The 23,364-nt window shown below is 41.3% G+C and overlaps 1 protein-coding gene across 2 annotated transcripts in view; it reads right to left on the reverse strand.

Moving 5' to 3' along the window:
- Nucleotides 1–23,364, reverse strand: part of sned1 (sushi, nidogen and EGF-like domains 1) — a 71,320-nt gene that overhangs the window by 10,069 nt on the left and 37,887 nt on the right. The window contains exons 11-23 of one of the 2 annotated variants that reach the window (XM_037534938.1): nt 20,790–20,882; nt 18,811–18,939; nt 18,379–18,498; nt 18,141–18,257; nt 14,577–14,720; nt 12,821–12,994; nt 11,892–12,005; nt 8,797–8,910; nt 7,478–7,591; nt 7,164–7,280; nt 2,751–3,038; nt 1,326–1,509; nt 846–958 (exon numbers count right to left, since the gene is read on the reverse strand). In XM_037534938.1, coding sequence (XP_037390835.1) covers nt 846–958; nt 1,326–1,509; nt 2,751–3,038; nt 7,164–7,280; nt 7,478–7,591; nt 8,797–8,910; nt 11,892–12,005; nt 12,821–12,994; nt 14,577–14,720; nt 18,141–18,257; nt 18,379–18,498; nt 18,811–18,939; nt 20,790–20,882 — 1,821 coding nt within the window. Of the gene's footprint in view, nt 1–845; nt 959–1,325; nt 1,510–2,750; nt 3,039–7,163; nt 7,281–7,477; nt 7,592–8,796; nt 8,911–11,891; nt 12,006–12,820; nt 12,995–14,576; nt 14,721–18,140; nt 18,258–18,378; nt 18,499–18,810; nt 18,943–20,789; nt 20,883–23,364 lie in introns of both variants that reach the window. The other variant, XM_017697999.2, reaches the window with a different exon arrangement.

Below are 23,364 nucleotides of genomic sequence, written 5' to 3' on the forward strand. Positions count from 1 at the left end.
TACCCCCAGTGTTATTAGATATATCCCTGGGGTTATGCATGCCACAGTTTAGGAACTACTGGTACAGGTGACAGTGCTTAGTGAATCGCTCCCAACACAGTGTTGGTTTTCTGGGTAGGTGTAATACCAAGGCTAGTAGCCTAACACCAAAAACATATACAGTCGTATGCAAAGGTCTGAACACCCCAGTCAAACTAAAGTCTAATTCTAAAGTTGACAGTATAAATGAGTTAATACATTGTCTACAGACGATACATTTAAACGTAGCATTGTTTCTGCTAATGTCTGTGCCCACTTTCTATTTACTTGCTGAACATAACATACTGGAAAAAAATAAAACATCAAATAGAAAAATGTGCTATTATTTTTGCATAAGCCACATTTATGCATCCCAACCACCCTGGCCCCACCTCAATATGCTAAAAAGCAAATAAACTGCAGTGAATATATAGTATAGTAGAGTATAGAAATGTGCTCCCTGTAGAGGATATAAGCTTATTTTTATGTAGAAAATCAACAAAGCATGTAACGTGACCAGAGGCATCTAAACGTTTGCGCACAATTATGTATTGTAGGCTACAATGTCTTCCCTACAGTTACTCACTGTAGCTTATCAGTTGCTGCACAATTTATCAAACCTCAACGATCATCCAACCCCATCCAAATGGACCACCACTGACCAGACATTATTTGGGTTGTTCATCATTCTCAGCACAGCAGTGACATGAACATGGTAGCAGTAGTAACAATAGTAGTGTGGTGCTGGTGCGAATGTGTCAGTGCCCAATCTTGACAGAGAGAATCTTCTGTGTGTTGGCAGCAGAAAAAGACAGAGGGAAGCTTACTTGTCCAGAAGCGCAGAGGTCCAGCAGAGTGGCTGGTGGAGGGCAGTTCCTCTGGGCGGACTCCACTCTGTGTCAGCACATCCACAGTGTACATCTGACCTGGGAGCAGAGAGCTGTGGCACACACACAGCAAGACTCAGCAAAACATATCTTCATATTTTTTCACTTCTTTTCAACTTTTCAATCATACCTCAAGAGAGCCACCTAGTGGACACAACGAGTGTTGCAGGCAGCTAAGCACTCCATTGATCGCTAAGACGCAGCAGCCAGGGGCATCCTCGCTCTCCTGGATTTTCTCAGTTAGCCAATTAACTTAAGCCAAACTCAAGCCTCTCCAACAGGTTTACCATATTTTATCACATTACTACTGGATTGGACTCTTTCGGATAAAGATGAACAGTTGACTGAGTAATCCTACTTTGTGAAAAAGCCCCTCTCATTCTTCTGCACATGGTGTGAGCTGGCTGCAGACTTGCTGACCTGAAGGTGTACTCTGTGACGCTGGTGTTGAGGATGGCCGTGCGTGGGCTGCTCCCGTCCGAGGGTACCAGAGACACTCGCAGCAGGCTGACAGCAGCATGGCGGCTGGCCGGAACCAGCCAGCGCAGCCAGACCTGCGAGGAGGAAACATTCACCACCTGAAGCTGCTCCACCTTCCGTGGCCCTGAAACACAAGATATGGGGACAATGAACATACGAGTGAACCACAAAGATTTGTTGTAAGGGATTTCACTGCTATACACTTGCACTAGTCCTCTAGTTAGTAAAAATGAAGGTGATCATTTACCATAGTCAAAGAAAAAAATGACAAGTGTTGTATTAATCACTCGCCATTAGCAGACATTGGGACATTCTTCATTCTGAGGTGGTTAGGTAAAAGTATTTAGTTGCAGTGGGCTTTGGAATCGGTTTCCACTCTTATAAGCAGGGCTGCGGCTTGCAATAAGTGATATAGGCAGTTATTTAGGGCCTCCCAAGGGGCTCTGTGTTTTGGAGCGCTCCCCAAAAGGTTTTCAACAGCAAATAAGCTACACGCACCTGGCCACTGTCCTAAAGACAACAACCTCTAAAGTACGTTAAAGAAAACGAATTTTATTCCAACTAAGTTTGGAGCATTTTTTTTTCACTCAATACAATTTTCACTCAATGAAAAGGTGAACCTTGTGGAAACCTGTTGGAAAAGAAAAAACATTTTAACTATGAATAAAAGTTAATAGACCAACAGTTTTTCCAAATAATTTTGGATCATTTCTGTTGGTATGTACATCATGAAATTCAAACATATTGTAAGGAGTCACTGGCATGTTTAGATTCTGTAAAAATATAAATAAAACATGACAAAAACATAGATACAAGGTTTTGTTCCAATAGCTATATTAATAATAGATTTCTTTACTAATATTGGCAGAAAATGACAGTAAGACGAACACTATAACTATACTTTAACAAACATTTAAGAATTATGAGAGATCAACATTTAGTGGTTAAAATATGAAATATTTTGTTCTTTCTATAAATAGTTCCTCTTTTTTTATCTTTATCCTTAAATAATAAGGGGGCGGCTCCCAAGTAGGATGCTGTTTAGCATGACCAAACGTTCAGGCTTATGAAATATTCTCAGACATACATTTGATTTTGTATTTTGTAAACCGATTTCTGGACCCTGCTCCTGCATGCTGACTACTGTTTTAATTGGCTTCATATTTCAGTTCTAAAATCAAACACATTTTCCTGAGTAGTTGACAGTGTCCCACCCAATGAAATTGTATTGATTTATTTAATTCATTTGGAAACCTTTCAATGTGAATATACTAACTTAGTCTTACAGAGTCAGGTTAATGTGAATTCCCTCTTTAAACCCTACGCACACACAGAAGTGATGGAGGTGAAAGGGAGGGCTCTCACTGGTGCGTATGAGGGCGAAAGCAGGCTGGCTGATGTCATTGCTGTTGGTGTTGCGTTTGACCGAGAAGGTGGAGATGTTGTAAAGCTGTCCTGGGCTCAGGCCCTGCAACACGTAGGTGGAGTGCTGCCTCTCCAGGAAGTCAGTTTTCCTTGGACCCCTTCCAATTGGTGCGTAAGCGACGGCAAAGCCGCTGATGAGGTTCTGGGTGATGTCAGACTGGTCCCAGCGCAGCTCCACCTCACTCTCCTCCACCCTCAGTACATGCAGGCCAGACGGAGGCAGCAGGTCTGAGGAAATGGAGGATACTGCACATTATTGTGCATCCTGACTTTAAAGCAGAAAGCATTGAAAAAGAGCATCAGAGAGATTTCAGATAGCTACAGCAGTCAAGTTATTTGGAAAACAGACAAGAAATATGTCTATTAATTTTATACATATACTTTCAATGATGATTCATAATCTAGATTTACATATTTTAAAAAAAGACAATGTATTTTTAGATATTTTATTCAATATATTTGATATTTTGAGACAAACAAGACGATCAGATGCGACACTCCAGCCAAACTGAAAAACGCCCCCATTGCTTCATCTGTTGTGAACATGCCCACTCCCTTCCCATATTGGTGCCACAATAGTCTCTAGAGCAGGGGTGTCAAATTCAACCACTAAAAGGGCCATATTAAAAAATCTCAGCAAATCCATGGGCCAGCTGTGTATTCATTCATTTTTACATAACTTCTTGCCATGACCCAAACAGGCCATTGTTTACTCATAATATGCCAAAATTGCAACAGAATAATAGGCACAGAAAACTGATTCAAAAATGATTCTAAATAAAAATAAACTGTTACAGCAGTTTTAAAAAACTGGCCATTTGTTTGAACCAGGTATATTTTCTATTTTGTGTAACCGCTGGCCCACAGATTGCTGTTGGGGGAAGGGGGTCAGAACACACACCGAGTTACAGTGCATGCTGGGGATTGTAGTGCATCTCAGGTTAAAATGGGCTAATAAAAATCGAAAACATAAATAATTTCATGGGCTGAACAGGACTGTGTCACAGGGATAGTAACCTTGATAATGATATGTCTTGAAGGCTTGGACACAAAAAGGGAACTGTGTATTCTGTTTTCAGAAGGATTCAATGCTGCACTACAAAATACTATATAATATTAAATGGTAGTTTTAGGATACACTGCCCATTATGTTTTGATATGACCTGACTCAAAATTTGGCCACCACTTCTCAAAGTAAAACATTTTTGAACATTAACATTAAAAGGAAATTAACAATAAATGTAGTATTAAATTCATTCTTTTTAATGCAGCTCAATTATTTCATTACTTCATTATATTCATTATTTCATTATTACCTACAGAATTACACTATATTGCCAAAAGTATTCGCTTGTCTGCCTTCCCATGCATGTGAACTTGATTGCATTGCAACTTGATACTGGGCTTCCTGACGAGCAGACCCCAGGTGGTGGAAGCTGGGAACAGCTTCTCTTCCACACTGACTCTGAGCACATGGGCTCCCCAGGGACGTGTGCTCAGCCCCCTCCTGTACTCCCTGTACACACATGACTGTGTAGCCAAACACACGTCTAACATCGTCTTCAAGTTTGCTGATGACACCACCATCCTAGGCCTCATCACTGATGGAGATGAAACAGCCTACAGAGACAAGGTCAGCGCTCTGTCAGAGTGGTGCCATGGCAACAATCTCTGTCTCAACATCAGCAAAACAAAGGAGATGATCGTGGACAACAGGGGTGGTCACTCTCTTCTATTCATCAGTGGAGCTGAAATGGAGAGAGTCAGCAGAGTGAAGTTCCTCAGCGTACACCTCACTGATGACCTTTCCTGGACCCACCACACCAACACTATTATGAGATCTGCCCATCAGCGTCTCTGCTTCCTTCGTAGGCTCAGGAAGTTTGGTCTGCCTCCTCAGATCCTCACCAACTTCTACAGGTGCACCATAGAGAGCATCCTCACAGGCTGCATCACTGTCTGGTACAGCAGCTGCACCGCCTGCGACCGCAAGGCCCTTAGAGTGAGGACGGCAGAAGCCATCGCATGCAACACTTTGTACCCACAGGCTGTCCAGCTTCTGAACAAGCTGTGAAGCTGCGGGTCCTTCCCCAACTCATTTTATCAGTTCACTCAGTCATTCTGTCAGCATTATTATTATTATTATTATTATTATATAATCTCTGCTATGGACAATAACACCTTGACACTAAGTCACATCCATCCACCCATTTTCCAAGCTGCTTCTCCCTCAGGGTTGCGGGGGGGTGCTGGAGCCTATCCCAGCCGTCATCGGGCGGAAAGCAGGATACACCCTGGACAGTTTGCCAGAACTTGGCTGACATCCCATTCTTAATCCATAGGGTTTAATATGATGTCAGCCCACCCTTTGCACCTATAACAGCTTCACCTCTTCTGGGAAGGCTTTCCACAAGGTTTAGGAGTGTGTTTATGGGAATTTCAGACCATTTTTCCAGAAACGCATTTATGAGGTCAGACACTGGTGTGGGACGAGAAGGCCTGGCTCACAGTCTCTGCTCTAATTCATCCCAAAGGTGTTCTATCGGGTTGAGGTCAGGACTCTGTGCAGGCCAGTCAAGTTCTACCACCACAAACTCGCTCATCCACGTCTTTATGGACCTGCTTTGAGCACTGGTGTGCAGTCATGTTGGAACTGGAAGGGGCCGTCCCCAAACTGTTCCACAAAGTTGGGAGCATGAAATTTCTTGGTCTGCTGAAGCATTAGGAGCTCCTTTCACTGGAACTAATGGGCCGAGTCCAACTCCTGAAAAACAACCACACCAACCCCCTCCACCAAACTTTACACTCGGCACAATGCAGTCAGACATGTTCCGTTCTCCTGGCAACCGCCAAACCCAGACTCATCCATCAGATTGCCAGATGGAGAAGTGTGATTCATCACTCCAGAGAACTTCACTGCTCCACTGCTCCACAGTCCAGTGGCAGTGCTTTACACCACAGCATTTGACGCTTTACACCACAGCATTTGACGCTTTGCATTGTGCTTGGTGATGTAAGGCTTGGATGCAGCTGCTCGGCCATGGAAATCCCATTCCATGAAGCTTTTCACGCACTGTTCTTGAGTTAATCTGAAGGCCACATGAAGTTTGGAGGTCTGTAGCGATTGACTCTGCAGAAAGTTGGCGACCTCTGCGCACTATGCCTCTCAGCATCCGCTGACTGCTCTGTCATTTTACACACCCTACAACTTTGTGGCCGATCTGCTGTCGTTCTCAGTCACTTCCACTTTGTTATAATCCCACTGACAGTTGACTGTGGAATATTTAGTAGCAAGGAAATTTCACAACTGGGCTGCATCCTATCACGGTACCACGCTGGAATTCACTGAGCTCCTGAGAGCGACCCATTCTTTCACTAATGTCTGTAGAAGCAGTCTGCAGGCCTAGGGGCTCGGCTTTATACACCTGTGGCCATGGAAGTGATTAGAACACCTGAATTCAACGATTTGGATGGGTGAGTGAATACTTTTGGAAATATAGCGTCTCTCTTTGCATGTATTTGGACACATCTAAATTGTCTGTTTTACAGCTTCTTACTACACTTTAAATCTGTGTGTAGAGTAGTAGCATCATACACTGTTAAAAATAATGGTGCCAAAAAGGCTTCTTCACACAATGCCATAGAACACAGGTTCCCAACCCTGATATTGGAGAACCCCCTGCCCTGCACATTTTAGTGCTTTCTTACTGTAATACTACCATTCCATGGATGATTGTCGTCAATGAGTGTGCGAGTCTGAAAGACCCTTTTCAAAATTTAAAGAACCCCCATGTAAAGTAAAAGATCTAAGTAGACCCTTTAAATTGGTGTGGAACCTTTTTTTTTAAAGGATTTTTAAAAGGTTCTTCACATTCACAAACCTCTTTTTCAAATGTTCTTTAATGACTCAAGAGGTGTTTTTCTATGATGTCAAATAACCATTTTTGGCTCCTTTTTTAAGTGTATCAAAATATATATATATATATATATATATATATATATATATATATATATATATATATATATATATAAAAACACATATACTCATATCTCCGCAACAAAATTGTTTTCATATTATTGGAAAAAAAAACACAACTTTCCCAAACTTTGTTGGCCCACCAGTCTCAAGGACAAGCTGAAAACTGAGCATGTGCAACAGAAACATTTTAAAAAGGCTTAAATTTGTACCACTGGCAAATTTACAGCCAATGCTGAGTTGGACGTACCAATGAACCCACTTTGTTGTTATTAGATCTGCCACACAGTCAGTTTAGTGCAGGAAGCCTGAAACCATTTCAGCTTTAATTAAATGGACCTGCACCCAGAGGAGTGTGACTTAATTATGAACTGTACCTCTCTCACAGTCCCGGCCTGTGTGTCCCACCCTGCAAGCGCAGCTGTAATTTCCTCTCCTGTCACTGCGACAGAACCCTCGGTTCCCACACGGCTGTAATACACATGGATTCTCCACTAGAGGGCGATAAAAGATCTGGCTTACAACAGTCTTACTCTTGCATCAGAGACTTGAGCTCTTAAACTCTTTACTGCACGCTAATGATTATAATTCAGTAATTTCATGGAAAACAATGCTGTCTGAGTTATTCTTGATTTATAGGAGGGAGGAATGCATGTCTGGTCACAGTATTTGGAAGTGGTGATCAACGTACAAGTCTGGCAGCGATCCCCAGTGTAGCCGTCTTTACACACACACAGGTGGCTCCTCCTGTAGCCTCGACACACACCACCGTTCAGACAGGGGTTTGACTCACATCCGTCCTGCTCTATAGATAAAACACAGTGATTTCAGCAGGTTAACATCAGTACCGTAAATGGGAGACTAATGTCACACTGTCGGGTTACTGGTTAACATTATAAATTAGCACCAGATAACAAAGTTAGCTGTGAATTTATCAGCAGGCACCGTTATTTATTGCACTTGGCAAGTAAGTAATACTGTTGGTGCAAGAGATAAAGGCTAAAAATAGTTTGAAAAAGAAAAAACTATTTAGCAAAGTCTCACTTTGATAGGGGTCATTGTTGTTGCAGTACAAACTGGTATGCAACGAGGGACACTATACTATATGTGAACACCTGACCATCACACCTATGTGAGCTTGTTGGACATCCCATTCCAAACCATTTTATTAAAATGGAGTTGTATTAATATGGAGTTGCCCCTCTCTTCTCTTTACTTGGTTAGGCTTGTCTAAAAATAGTGTTTCTGTGGAATCTGTGCACATTAAGGCATTTGTAAGTTCAGGCACTGATATTAGACAAGATGGCCTGGCAATCCAGTTTATCCCAAAGGTGTTCAGTGGGGCTGAGGTCAGAGCTCTGTGCAGGGCACTTAAGAAAGGGCCTTCCCCAAGCTGTTACCACAAAGTTGAAAGTGTATGTCTAAACCATATCATGACCCTTCATTTGAACTAATGGGATAGTGCACGTCGATCACGAGATTGCTTCTGCTGATGCTCGGCATTGCTTACAGTGATCTTAGTCTTGCGTGCAGCTGCTTGGCTGTGTAAATTAATTTCATGAAGCCCCCAAAACCCAGCTCTTGTGCTGATGTTGCTTCCAGAGGCAGTTTGTTGACAGATGCACAGTGAATTGATGATTTTTTATGCACTATGTGGCCCCACTCTGCGGCCTACCGTTTCATGGTTGTTGCTCTTAGGTGCTTCCATTTAACAATATTAGCACTGACAGTTGACAAGGGCACATCTAACGGGGCTAAAATTTCATGAACTGGCTTGTGGCAAAGGTGGAATCATATGCCAGTTCTACATTTTAAGTCACTGAACTCTTCAGTACAACCCATTCTACTGCCCGTGCTTGTCTATGGAGATTGCATGGCTATTTACTGATTTCATACACCTGTTATCAATGGGTGTGGATGAAAAACTTAAAATCAATGATTAGAAGTTTTCACATAATTTTGGATATATAGTGTATAAATTAGTTCTCTTGCCTAATAGCAGTGTGTTACCTATCTCACAGTCTTGTCCTGTGTAGCCCTGTTGGCAGTGGCAGAAGTAAGAGCCTGGCTGGTCCTCACATGTGCCTCCATGTTTACACGGCTCTGAGAGACACTCATCAAGATCTGACAAAACACACAAGTGAGAAAGCATGCATTCAGTACGCACAATCCAGGCGTCCTCACAGACCCAGGATGAGATATTAATAAATACTATAAAGCAGAGGTGTTGGGCTGCAGCACTGCTGAGTGCTCACTGTGCTCAACCATATTAGGGAAAACTATTGCTATTACTACTTTATTTGTTAGTATGTCCACTTTATTTATAAAACCTACCCCGTCTGTCCAATTTGCTGATGTACAGTGGAAGACTAGTCTATTAGTTCATGCACAATTTATGTTAGACATCCTCTAGCCTTTCATCAATGGTCAGTTTCTGAACACACAGTGTAAATGGCACAGTACAACGTCCAAACGATGGCAGTGTCACTGCTGTGTTGTGAATGGTTCACCGCCATAATTAATATCAGGTCAACAGCAGTCATGTGGCTAGAAACTGTGGCTTATTTTCTAAATAAATGTGTATATATCATTCATACGATACACATATACTTATCAGTTTTGCATTCAGCATCAGACATGGCAAAATGTAGTAACACAAGGATAATACAACCCCAATTCCAATGAAGTTGGGACGTTGTGTAAAACATAAATAAAATTTACAAATCCTTTTCAACCTATATTCAATTGAATACACTACAAAGATATTTAATGTTCAAATGGATAAACTTTATTGTTTTTTTACAAATATTCACTCATTTTGAATTTGATGCCTGCAACATGTTCCAAAGAAGTTGGGACAGGGGCAACAAAAGACTGGGAAAGTTGAGGAATGTGAACAGCTGCGTGAGCAAATAGTCCAACAGTTTAAGAACAACGTTTCTCAACGTGCAGTTGCAAGGAATTTAGGGATTTCATCATCTACAGTCCATAATATCATCAAAAGATTCAGAGAATCTGTGGAAATCTCTGCACGTAAGCAGCAAGGCAGAAAACCAACATTGAATGCCCGAGACCTTCGATCCCTCAGGAGGCACTGCATTAAAAACCGACATCATTCTGTAGCGGACCCCCACATGGGCTCAGGAACACTTCAGAAATCCACTGTCAGTGAACTCAGTTCGTCGCTCCATCTACAAGTGCAAGTTAAAACTCTGCCATGCAAAGCGAAGCCAGATATCAACAACACCCAGAAACGCCGCCGGCTTCTCTGGGCCCGAGCTCATCTGAGATGGACTGATGCAGAGTGGAAAAGTGTCCTGTGGTCTGACGAGTCCACACTTCACACTGTTTTTGGAAATCATGGACGTCGTGTCCTCCGGGCCAAAGAGGAAAAGGACTGTCCAGATTGTTTTCAGCACAAAGTTAAAAAGCCAGCATCTCTGATGGTGTGGGGATGTGTTAGTGCCCATGGCATGGGTAACTGGCACATCTGTGAAGGCACCATTAATGCTGAAAGGTACATACAGGTTTTGGAGCAACATCTGCTGCCATCCAAGCAGCGTCTTTTTCAGGGACGTCCTGCTTATTTCAGCAAGACGATGCCAAGCCACATTCTGCACGTGTTACAACAGCGTGGCTTCGTAGTAAAAGAGTGCGGGTACTAGACTGGCCTGCCTGCAGTCCAGACCCGTCTCCCATTGAAAATGTGTGGCGCATTATGAAGCTCAAAATACGACAGTGGAGACCCCGGACTGCTGAGCAGCTGAAGTTGTACATCAAGCAAGAATGGGAAAGAATTCCACCTACAAAGCTTCAACAATTAGTGTCCTCAGTTCCCAAACGCTTACTGAGTGTTAAAAGGAAAGGTGATGTAACACAGTGGTAAACACGCCCCTGTCCCAACTTCTTTGGAACGTGTTGCAGGCATCAAATTCAAAATGAGTGAATATTTGCAAAAACAATAAAGTTTATCTGTTTGAACATTAAATATCTTTGTAGTGTAATCAATTGAATATAGGTTGAAAAGGATTTGCAAATCATCGTATTCTGTTTATATTTATGTTTTACACAACGTCCCAACTTCATTGGAATTGGGGTTGTAATACAGACATGCAAACATGTAAGAGAAAAATGGAAAGAGTTCAGAATCCAAATCCTTGTACAAGGTCCAGAAGTTTAGTCCACTAAAGACATTTTAGTAATTTTAAAATGAAAGTTAAGCATTGTGGTGCACTCTGGAAATAAAATACAAGGAAACAAGTAATTGCCGCCAAACAAGGGTGCAAAATCCTGGTGCTGTAGATTTACCGCACTACAGAGTTCTGATCCAGCACATCTGTTTCCAATATTCAGATGCTCTTGAAGGCCTTCATTACTATCAGGTGTGGTAGAGAACAGTTGGAGCTAAAGTTTAGATCTAGATCTTCAGGATCAAGATTGTGTACCCCTGCTGTAGAATGACTCAGTTCAGAGAAATCACAGCAAAAATAGCTTTCCAAGAATATTGAATTATTTGTTTAAAATAGCATATTGCTTACCATCCCACGGCCAAAAGACGAGTGTGAAATTTGGCAGACACCTCTATTTGAGACCTCTCCTCAACTGTTACTATAAATAGAGTATATAGGCTATATTTCTAAACAATAAGTTGTGTTAAATCTGCTGAAAGGCCTGTACTGGCACTATAAAGAGCTATGTGCTTGGACCCCGATGACTTTGCAGACAATCATGTTACACAGAAATTAACAAGTTCTATTTTAATTTCAGACAAAAGGCTGATTGTCTTGACTGAATTGAGCTGAATGCAATTAATGAATGAGTAGTCGTTTTGCACTCATACTTCTAAAGTTATCGAAGAAAGATTTTATGTACATGAAAATGAAACCAACAGTACAAGAAACTTCTGTTCCATTAAGGTTGTGGCTCCACTTATCAAGACCATTAAGGCATCCATTTCCAGTAGCCTTAGCTAAGTTAGTATTGTGCAGTAGCACTCTTGCTACATGTTCTACATGATTGTTTGACAAAAACATAGCTACCCAGCTCATAATCCTGAAAAGAACGGTAAATGAAGAGCGGATGAAAGGTCGGCAGGCTGTAGTTACCTGTCTGACAGCGTTGGCCAGTAAACCCGGACTCACACTCGCAAAGAAAGGAGGCCACTCTGTCTCGACACGTGCCTCCATTCATACATGGCTGGGACAAACACTCGTTTATTTCTGAGGAGAAAAAAATGGAGAGCAAAACCAGCCATCCCACATAAATAAACCATCTCTGAGCAACAAAAATCTGCTAAAAGTATAACGATTGAAATATGGGCAGCTTTGTGAAACAGAGAGATAACTGCTGATGAAAATGCTTGTCGGTATCTTTTAGAGAAACTCATCCCAGAAAAACGAAGTCCATTATAAACACACATCTCAAGGCGAATAGAAAATTGATACTGAAGGAATTTTTCATGAAAACACAGATTACAGTAAATCAGGCATTGGGTGACAAGCTCTGCCCTATTCTCATGGCAACAAGAAAACTGTATATCGACAAATCAAACCGGCCATTTGGCTGCTACATCCTCTCATTGGCTCACAGCATGTAGCACTAAATACATTGGTTTTTATTTTTACTGTGGTGGGGATGATGTACTATCCACATTCATTCCTGATGTTATGTTGCCAAAGCGGCTGCATAGTTTATGACCTGTGGAGAGACCGCAGACTGGTGGTGTGTGTTTGGGAGCACTAAACTGTACGCCGTGCCCCCAAAGGCCCCAATATAGACTTAATGTTGGTGCATCTACACATCATCTGAGCTTAAAATCTAGGGTTTAAACATGTTTGTCCTGTGTGGCAGTTGTTTACAAATGTTTTTCCATGTTTCCTGTGTTTAGTAGCCTTGCTTGTGTCTTGTGTCCTTGTTTCTTCTTTCCAACAGCCTACAGCTAGCTGCCACATTTGGAATACTGGAGTCGTTTGGAAACACTGCGTTTGTTGGGCAAACCCTGGCTGAAGAAAGATTTACCTAAGGTTCCACTAACCTTCACAGACAGGGGGCTGACTCCAGGAGCCCTGGCTGCTGCAGATGCTCTGGGTGGCCCTGGGAACGGGTGTGTATCCTGGGTGACACGCGTACAGAGCCATGGAGCCTGGGGTCGTGGAGGAGAACTGAACCTCTGCATGCTTCACCTTAGCAGGGGGACCACAGTCTTTCCCTGTAGTAAAGAGCCAGTAAAGCCAATATGACACATTAAGGGGTGGTTTCCTGTACATGGATTAAGCCCAGTACTGGATAAAATTGCACCATTATTTTATCTATTTTATTGCTTGTCTGCCATTATTATCAGTAGCTAGTGCTGCAGGAACTACATGACAGTCTGAAGAGAGCAAAATATTAAAACAGGCAGATTTTTTGGACAGTATGGTGCTGATATGTGTCGAGTCTCTAGTGCTGAATTCTCCCAAAAGCAGGGGTCAATGGAGCGTGGTTGAGTTGTTTGGTGAGAACCTAAACACGTGTGGAGTTTTCAGGCATCTAAACAGGCCACACTAAGGAAAACCTTTGATCCACATCAAACAAGGTGGGTATGACCACAACCTTAGTATAGCAAGGTAGCAGTGAGAAATCCAAACTCATATTTATGAAATTAACATTAGTTTGTGTATCACAGTAAAACATTTTTGCCAGATTAGTGAGCTGAGCATTAACTCACTCAGGCTTCACAGCTTGGGATATGTCCCACCCTCAAGGGAAATAGAATCTTTGATTAGTTCTACTAATGAGTTTGACTCTCTCTCTCTCTGTTCGTGTCTATTGGTCGGTGCTCTGTGTAGATTCATATCTTTATCTATATCTTTTGATATAAGTGTCCTGAACTCAGTCGGAAGTGGTGGGTCAAATGCCTGCTTGGTTCTGGCAACCATCAAATGCTAAATGCAAAGACTAATTTGTATGGCTATGTTAAGTTTTCTACACTGGTTTGTATAATTATATAAGCATTAAAGCACTGTTCTTGAAGCTCGTAGGGCACATATATGTACCATTTTTATTATGTATGTTACATTTGTACTATGAATTATACAGTGAATCTGTCAGTTTCCCTCAGTGGAGGGCGCTTTACTCATCCCAAATAATCCTTATTTGGCACAAACAGAATCAGCATCTTTCATAAAACTGAACAATTGGGAAAAAAACTGAGCAGCTACTTTGCTTTTTTCAAACAGCAATGGAACATGACATGAAATTTACGGCTTTTCCCAGAAATGTAAAGAATCAGCAGGTCTCATTTTACATTATCCACAAGACCTGAGCGTTTGGAGCTCTGCGCAAGTTCATAAATAGAAAGAAGCTGTAAAAACATCCACATTGTGAAATGTTTTATTTTTAGTTAATGTGGGGCTGATATTTCACTCTGCGAGAGTGGACCAGGCAGCACATGAATTCAACGCCACCTAAGGGAAACCAAAAGAACCAGTGGTAGTATGGAACCGTGGCACTGTCAAGAGTTATAACCACAATCCAGAATGAGTATCAGATTTAAAGGAGACTTCATCCGGCTCTCTCTCAGGGGAGGAGAGTCACAGCCAAGCTCTTCAGGAGCAACTGGCATCTGTTACTTCATCCTGGCATCACCTGAACGAAGATTAATGTCCTAAACGTTCTCTAGCTAACTTGCCTATTGGCTGCACTTAAGGGAATGGATTTTAGCTGTTTAATGTGAAAAGCATCATATGATATTGATTCCATATCACTGAATTTCTGGGGAGTTTCTAATGAATGACAAGTAATAAGATTACCATCCAAAGCTGGGTTGGCTGCTTTGCTGATCTCACAGTGTCTCCCCATGAAGGATCCAGGGCACTCACACTTGTACTTGCCGATGTAGTGAAAACATGTTCCTCCATTCATGCATGGACCTGAGGCACAGGGGTCTGGCTTCCCTACACACAAATACACAATCAAATCACACCTAATATGTGTTTAATGAGCGCAACAAAGTTAAAGTGTTTAGTAAGTGCACATGTATTACTTTCTATGTGTGGATTGAAAGACCTATTCCAGCCCAAACTTTATCTGTCGCATCTGTATTGAGTCCACAGGCAATAAGTTTTAAACATTTCCCAAAACTTACAGAAAACTTGTCGATTGACAAAGTAGTCTGAACGTTTATTGACAGATTACACCAACTGCCGACTTGTCACCTGAAATGTGTTTCGAAACTGTTTTTATGAAGCTGCATCCAATTTTTTCAAAGATAAAGAAACACAACAAAACAGCAACTCTGGTTCCATGCAATATCTATCAGGACCCTATGCAAACTCCACCCACACCACACCACCGGTAGTGTAATACTACAAATTCTTGTCTCTGAAATCTCTGAAAAAAGGAATAAAACAGACTTTTACTGCTTAAATTACAAAATTGGATCTTGAGTAAATATTTTGGTCAAGATACAAGATACAGAGGAAACGGTACTCCTAACAACCACCCAAGACCTGGTACACCACCAATCTGTCACCATAAGGTAAACAGTATTTAAACTTGCATCTTTGAGAGATCTGAAAGTGTAGGATCCATTGTTGGATAGAGTTTTACTTAATAATTGGGATTACTTGGATCATGCAAAGCAGAAAAGACTGAACTTTCCCTGCAGAAAAACTGAAAGCATGTCTACTGAACAGAATAGAAGTTGAAATAGAAATAAATTGTGAACACACTAAATACTGTCCAAAATGCAAGCTGTATATAGCGAGAGTAATGAGAAGACAAGCATCAGGTGAACAGTCAGCCATTAAAGCTCAGAAGAGAAAGGCCTCTGCACGCAGGGAGGGGAATTTCTGCAAATTCTGCTTTTCTCCTGACACTGAAAAATGAATAACCTGTACTTAAAGGCCAACTTGATTGAAACAATATAAAAGAACGTCTCTGACTTTTGAACAGTGCTATATATTTATTATTTATAACTCTAAAATCTTAAAGAGGCAGACTAACATTTATATTAGGTGCTAAGCCTAAGCAAGTAGAGTGACACACTTCGAGACCATCAACTTGTTTGAGACCTAAACATATTACAGAGCAGTACATTTCTGCAGTACACAAGCAATTACATTGTCTTTGCTCTTTAGTCATTTTTGTATTTAGGGTTTTATATTTTGGCAGAGACTAGGTTAAGAAACGCTGGCGAAGTCCTTTAATGTATCATGCATAAACTGCAGAAGTTCATGCTTGAAAGTGGTGAGCTTGTAACCCAGCATTCTAAGAATCTTGCAATTTGATTGAAGTTTCAAGACAAGCATTACGGCAGGTTAGAATGCACAACCGCAGGCTTTTGTTTGTGCATAGTAGGGCTTTCCAGTTCTACTCTATTGAAGAGTTATGGGAATCTGGAGATGTGGGAAAAGGAGTATGTTAATATTTATGTTTATTTGTGTGAGATTGAGCTCGTGTGAGTGTTCAGAGCAAATATTTGCGTGTGCAGTTTGTGTGAATGTGGAGTTCAACATGTGTGAGAAGTCATTAATCATTACAGTAGCTCTGAGAAAGAACCACACAGCCTTTTTCAGGCTCATGTGCCAGGGTCATTTTTTCCCTATATGTGAAAAATCCAAGCCTTGAACAATCTCCAGCACATTGGATCATTCCACAAGGCCAAGCAGTTGCACAACTTTAATATGGGACAAAGTTGGGATAATGAGATTCCAGAGATGAAAAGCCTCTTGGCTTTGAGGAGCTGATTTTTTTCATAGAGATTTTATGGCAGTGTGTGTGCGGAAGTGCAGTTCTCCAAACATGAACAAAAGCAGATTACACACTTCTTCCATTTGACCAGTGCATGGCTAGAGCTGCTGTTGAAAGGAGGCTGAGAATGGGACTCTGTGGTCATTTTAGTAAAGTGCTGCAAACACACATGCTTGGATGTGGGGGCATTTCATCATGTTCATCAGGACTCACAAGCTAAAAGAGAGTATTTGTAAAGTAATATTTAGCAAAAATGTAATTCACACAGCTTGCTCCCCACTCCAAATGCTATCAGTCAACTGTTTCTGTAGTTTTGTCTCTTTAGCTTCGCACTGGATCTACAAGACTAATGTAGCTAACAAGTAATGGAAGCTCACTCCCTACCAGTTAACTTGCTGATATGACACTGTCCAATTTTTACCAATTCAATGTGGTCTGAGGTAAGCCTGTGATAATTTAAGCATGCAGGTTGCATGACTGATGGAGTATAACTTTTCCTTCTTCTTAGCTAAAGCAAAATGAAAGAAAGTCACATTTCAAAATATCGCTTTAAAGCAGTGGTCACCAACCCTCCTCCTGGAGAATGACTTTCCTACAGACTTTAGTTTCAACGCTGCATCTCCCTATACCTAACAGTACAGCAGCTGATCCAGTCAACGATCAACGATCAACGATCAATCAACGACTTCCAAAGAAGTATGGGGGTGGCAGACTGTGGTTGGAAACTGCTTTAAAGGGATACCGGCAAAAATGAGAAATTCAAAAACGGCTGTGCCTGTGGTGGCGCCTCTTTAGTTTCTAGAGCGATATTTCCCAATTTTAAGACTAGGAAATCCACCTTCTGAAGACATGTCTTCAAAGTCAGAGGAACTTTAGAAAAACTACAAAAGCTTTGGGGTGAATTTTTGAGGGCTGTTTGAAAAGTTCCTGTCTTTTTCCACTAGCTGGCCAGAGAGCCAACGTTACTCTGCTAGAAAGCTGAATATCTTATTGCAGTCATATAACTGTGGTAATGGTCTTCAAATCATCATTATAAAGAAGAGAATGAATTACAGAAGAAATGAACTGCAGATATGACTCATTAAATGGAGAGGATAAAAATGAAAGCTAAAGTTAGCAAAGTACCTGCCTATCTAAACCCATTACCTCCGTTTGGCTTCTTCTGTCTGGCTGAAAGAGTAAAAACTTGTCTCTGGCTTCCATTTCATGCTGAATAAAGATAGAATTGCTATTTTGTTTGACGGCCAAGGTGAGTTACACTAATGCTAGCTTGGTTGTTGGTTCTTATTAGCTTAAAGATCAGTGGCTTGGCTAGCAGTCAGGATTGGTAGACACCACTGGGATTCGCAATAGCTGTATGATGTGTTTGTATAAAGCATGCTGGGTACTGTAGTGAGTGAACACTGCAAAACAGAAACATGAACACAACACAAAATTGGTAAATTCTGTCCTGGGACATGCTGTGCTATAGAATGTTACATGACACAACAAATTGCATATTAAACTGTGGTTTTAAGCTGAAATGCCCCTTTGAGTCTGCAGTGGACTGGTTTTACAATCATATACCTATACTTACAGCTTAACAGACACATTCTATGGGTCAGTCCCCCCTCAACACTCACCCACTTCACAGTGTTTCCCTGTAAACCTGTAAGGACATACACAGCGGTAACTGCCGGCATCTTCTTTACAGGATCCTCCATTTCGGCAGGGGCTAGAGGCACACATACTTAATCTGACTGAGGACAAAAAAAAGAGAAACAAATCAAGGCTGCATGTATCACTAAGCATGTCAAAAGGGGACCAAAAGAGCAAAAGGAATCGACAATACAGCATAAACACACCCACGGCAATTATTACCTATTTCACAGTGTTTCCCTCTATAGCCGTGTTTGCAATCACAGGTATAGCCTCCATCGCGTTCGTAGCAGTATCCTCCATTCTGACACGGCGACGAATCGCAGGCCGATCGGGGCTGTACTGGAAAACACATACACCAACTTGACCACGTTCATCACACTGGGAGAGCTGGTGACTTTTATTTGAGCTTGTGGTAATGATTCAATCATCTGAATGCGCATGACAACATAGATCATTTGACCCTGAATGGCAAAACTGAAGCACTACCTTCGTGTCAAGTCACCAGACAAATAAATCATGTTTTAAATTTCACTGCCTGGAGTATTTTGGAGGCATTTGCCACCCTAACAGACTGCCGTGCGACATATTTACTGTCATGGAAATGGTGTGCGTCATGTGTAGTGTATGTAGGCCTCTGGCTCCAGTGCTTACCATAAGGGTAGGTGTCCTTGTGGTCAAAATCGACGCCAGTTTGGCAAGTGCAGAGATATGTGCCACCGTACTCTAGACATGGGCCCCCGTCTGGACACGGTCTGCTGTTACTACATGGCGTCTGCGTTACTTCTGGTAAGCAAAGCCAGTCAGAGGGTCTCAAATACCAATGGCATGTTACAGAAGTGTAAATAATTGTTGGATCAGTGTGTGAGTTATGCAAGAAAGGAACTGAACCAGACTTTACATTCAGAGGACTGAGATTACAGAAAGAGAGCATCATTTGAAAGGTCATTATATTCACTACATGGACAAAATGATTGGGGCACCTACATATTAGACCCACAGGGGCTTGTTTGGTATCCCATTCTACATCCATAGGAATTAATATGAAGTTGGTCTCCCTTTGCAGCTATAATAGCTTTCACTCTTCTGAGAAACTTTCTATAAGAAAGGAGTGGGAATTTTTGCCCATTCATCCAGAAAAGCATTTGTGCGATCAGACACTGATGTTGGACGAGAGAATCTGGCTCAATCTCTATTCTAGTTTATCCCAAAGGTGTTTGATGATGCTGAGGTCAGGGCTCTGTGAGGGCCAGTCAATTTCTTCCACACCAGACACACCCAGCTATGCCTTTATCGATGTCACTTTTTGCACTAGGACACAATTATGCTGAAACAGAAAAGGGCCCCACAAAGTTGGAAGCATACAATTGTCCAAAATGTCTTGGTATGCTGAAGCATTAAGGTTTCCCTTCACTGCAACTGAGGGGTCTAGGCCAACCCTTGAAAAACAATACCATAGCATTATCCCTCCTCCACCAAACTTTACAGTTCGCACAATGCAGTCAGGCAGGAAACGTTCTCCTGACATTTGCCAAACCAAGACTCCTCCATCAGACAGAGAAGCCAGATAGAAAAGAATGATTTGTCACTCCACAGCTCCAGAGTCCAGTGGTGGCATGCTTCACACCACTCCATCTGACATTTACCATTAGATTTGGTGATATAAGGCTTGCATGCAGCTGCTTGGCCATGGAAACCGTGTTAATGTTGATGTTAATGCCAGAGGAGGATTGGAACTCTGCACTTACTGAGTCAGCAGAGTGTTGGCGACTTTTATGCACTATGCACCTCAGCACTTGGTGACCCCACTCTATAACTTTACGCGTTTTCCTTTTCCGTAGCAGAGTTGCTGTGGTCCCTTTTCAATAATACCACTCACAGTTGAGCGTGGAATATCTGGTAGGGAATACATTTCTCAAACTGACTTACAATGGTAGCATCCTATTACAGTAACACACCCAAATTCAGTGAGCCCATTCTTTCACCAGTGTTTGTAAAGGCAGACTGCATGGCTAAGTGCTTGACTTTATACACCCGTGGCAATAGGACTGAATTAAACACCTGAATTTAATGATTAAGAAATATGTCCCAATACTTTTGTCCATATAGTGTATTATGCAGTGGGCAGAGTGACGTACCTAAAGTCTTTACAACGACTCACTGAGAAATGTTGTTCTTAAACTGTTGGATTATTTACAGACACATTTTTGGGCAAAATTGTGAGTCTTGAAATATCCCTGCTCACAAAAGACTGGGATTTCATGGATGCTCCATTGATATGCAAGAAAGATTCCATCACTAATTTAAGGTGTCTTTGAGCATTTCACAACATTTCTAGTCTTAAATTTGCTTCTGTCCCAATTGAGCATATAATTACAAAAAACAATGATTTGTTTTCATTCTGGTTTCATTTAAATGCAGATCAAAGGGGATTTGCACATTGCTGCTTTGTTTTTATTTGCATTTCACACACTGTCCCAACTTTTTTGGGATTGAGGTTTGTATTATGCAGTCTAATACATGACATTTGGGATAAGAAGAAAGCTTTTTTTTTCCAATATGTTTCTGCAAAACAAGAAACAGATCAAGGTTCACTAGGCACATATTTTCTTTGTATTGCAGTAAAGGCATACCAAACTGACAGAAGAGTCCAGTGAAGCCTGTTGGACACTCACAGGTGCCATTCACATCAACGCAAACACCTCCATTCTGGCATGGACACTCCTCTACAAGGAAAGAGAGAGAGAGAGGGTTAGAGAGGTAGAAAGAGAGAGACTCATGAGTTGTGCAGGCGCTGTTGGCCTGAAGGAGGTCACTGTAGTTTTTACAGTGCTGGAGAAGTAAACATTCTAACTATCCTAAAACATGTTGTGCTCTTTCCGCATCAGTCAAAGTGGCACCAAGTGTAAATACAGAGGAAGCACATGTGTGGGAATGGAGATCTGTCTGTGTGCATAGTGTAACGCAATGCAGGGGGGAGGGAATTTTTTTTTTCATTTAAAACTTCTCTCCCGGGTCACTCTTTTCCATGTCTTTTCCCACACAGTTCGTGCATTGCTGGACAACTGTAAGTCAGTTTTCAGCTTCTCTCTTCGGTACAACTGTGCACGACTGTTTTTATTTTCCTCCCCATAATTGCAGAAGTGGATCAAAGGAAGTGGCTGTATCACTGCTAAATTGCTTCCTTTTGAAGTCCAGGGGGCTTGCGTGAGGGTATTATTTTTCCGATAATATGGAACATGTTTCTTGATCAGAATGTATGGCCCTGGAGGCAATTAATAGATTGTTAATTCAGTGGAGCCATTTTCATGGGCTCTCCGTGAGGCCTTTGGCTTTGATCTCAGCGGACGATTAGGCGCTCCTGTGTTCTGCCTGTGGGCCGCTACCTCCTCTTCCTCACAGGACCGTGCTCCTTTTTCCACTGGGTCTTCCAAGTTCGCTGGGCAGGAAGGTATTCGGGAGATTTAAGAGAGTCTATATAAATGCTGATAGTTATTTCAGCTCAAGGGTGAGGAGTAGCGTGAATTTGCAATGGCTCACATACTATTAAAGCGCTCTTAGAGGGAAAAGTAAAGAAAAAACCCTCAGTGGACAGCTTCAGAGTGGGAAGCTGTATCCAGAAGCCTTCATTTAAGAATGCAATGACCAAAAGCATGCATAAAGAAAAACAACAGCAAATGCAATGTGCAGCAGAGACTGGCTCCACAGAGATGGTCCAGAAGATGGAAAAGCACTATGGAGGGACAGTAGTACTGCATCATGTGGTTTTGACTGTGGCAATGTGCAGGTTCTAGTCGTCCTGCCCTTAAACTGTGGCCTTATTATTCAGTTATTAATCTTAAAACTTAATACACTTATTAAGATTTCACAAAACGTTGTTTGAAGTGATGCCACAGAATAACCACTTTTGGTTTCCTAAAGAATCTTTCAGTAGTTCCTCAGAACTATTGGTGTAAATGAGATTTGTGAGTGTAAGGAACCTTTTTAAAGGTAAAAGAATGTCCATGTAATGCAAAAGATCTATACCTTTATTTGGATAGTGGATTTAGATTCTGTCCAGATGTTCATATTAACAAACTATCAGGCTAACATTGCTAACAAGCTCAAGAAGTCAATAGTCACCCAGATCTTTTTCACAAACTCATGCCCAAAACTTCTTTCAATCCACTTCAACTATAGCCAAGGTCTTCATTAATGTTGCACAGACTTGTTGATGTGGTTTAGTGCAGAGTATGACATACTGTGAATTATAAAAATGTACAAATATTTTGTACCACTGTGTAGCTTAGCACTGTGGGCAGCCTTTTAAGACAACAGTTGTTAACCGAGCCAGATTGGACTCCATGTGATGCATGGGTACAGACACTACAGAATACGTTCACTGCTTTTCTTTTTTATGTTTATACATGATTGTTATTCTTCATCTTTTGAACTGAAGATATATGCTTATAAATAAATATTTATAAATATATATACCTTAACTTTAAAATTGCAAACACAGTCTAGCATTTATATGCCTCCCTGACATACATGCACATGAACTGGAGACAGTTTTGTAATTCAGTAAAACACCTGTTGTCTAAAAAGTAAAGTGTTGCAGTGTTCAGACACACAAGCTTTGATACATTTTTATAGTTGCACAGTAAGTCATACTGTAACATTGACAATCTGATTGACCCTAATGAAGGCTGGGTGTGGGTTGAAAGAAGTTCTGAAGATGTATTTATGGAAACTATTTGTGTAAGTACTGATTTCTTGCATTTGCTAGTTAATTAATAAAGCAAAATTTTGGACACCAAACATGTCCTGGCTGTAAGTGGGAAAATTACACAAATTAGATTTTTAGTCTAACCATTCACCAGTTTAATGCACAACCCCATTTCCAAAAAGGTTGGGATGCAGAAAGTAAATAAAAATAAAATGCAATGATATGCAAATCACGTGAATTATGTATTTAAAGGAAAATGGTACAAAAACAACATTATCAAATTTTGAAACTGAGAAATGAAATTGTTTTCTGAAAAATACATGTCCATTTGAAATTTTATGACAACAACACGTTATAATAGAGTAGGTATGGGGGCATGTTTACCACTGTGTTTCATCACATCTTCTTTTAACAACACTCTGTAGATGTTTGAGAACTGAGGAGACCAAATGCTGCAGACAGGCCAGTTTAGCACCCAGACTCCTTTAATATGGGACGAT

This window comes from Pygocentrus nattereri, chromosome 26 (assembly GCF_015220715.1).
Source record: "Pygocentrus nattereri isolate fPygNat1 chromosome 26, fPygNat1.pri, whole genome shotgun sequence".
NCBI classification, from domain to species: domain Eukaryota; kingdom Metazoa; phylum Chordata; class Actinopteri; order Characiformes; family Serrasalmidae; genus Pygocentrus; species Pygocentrus nattereri.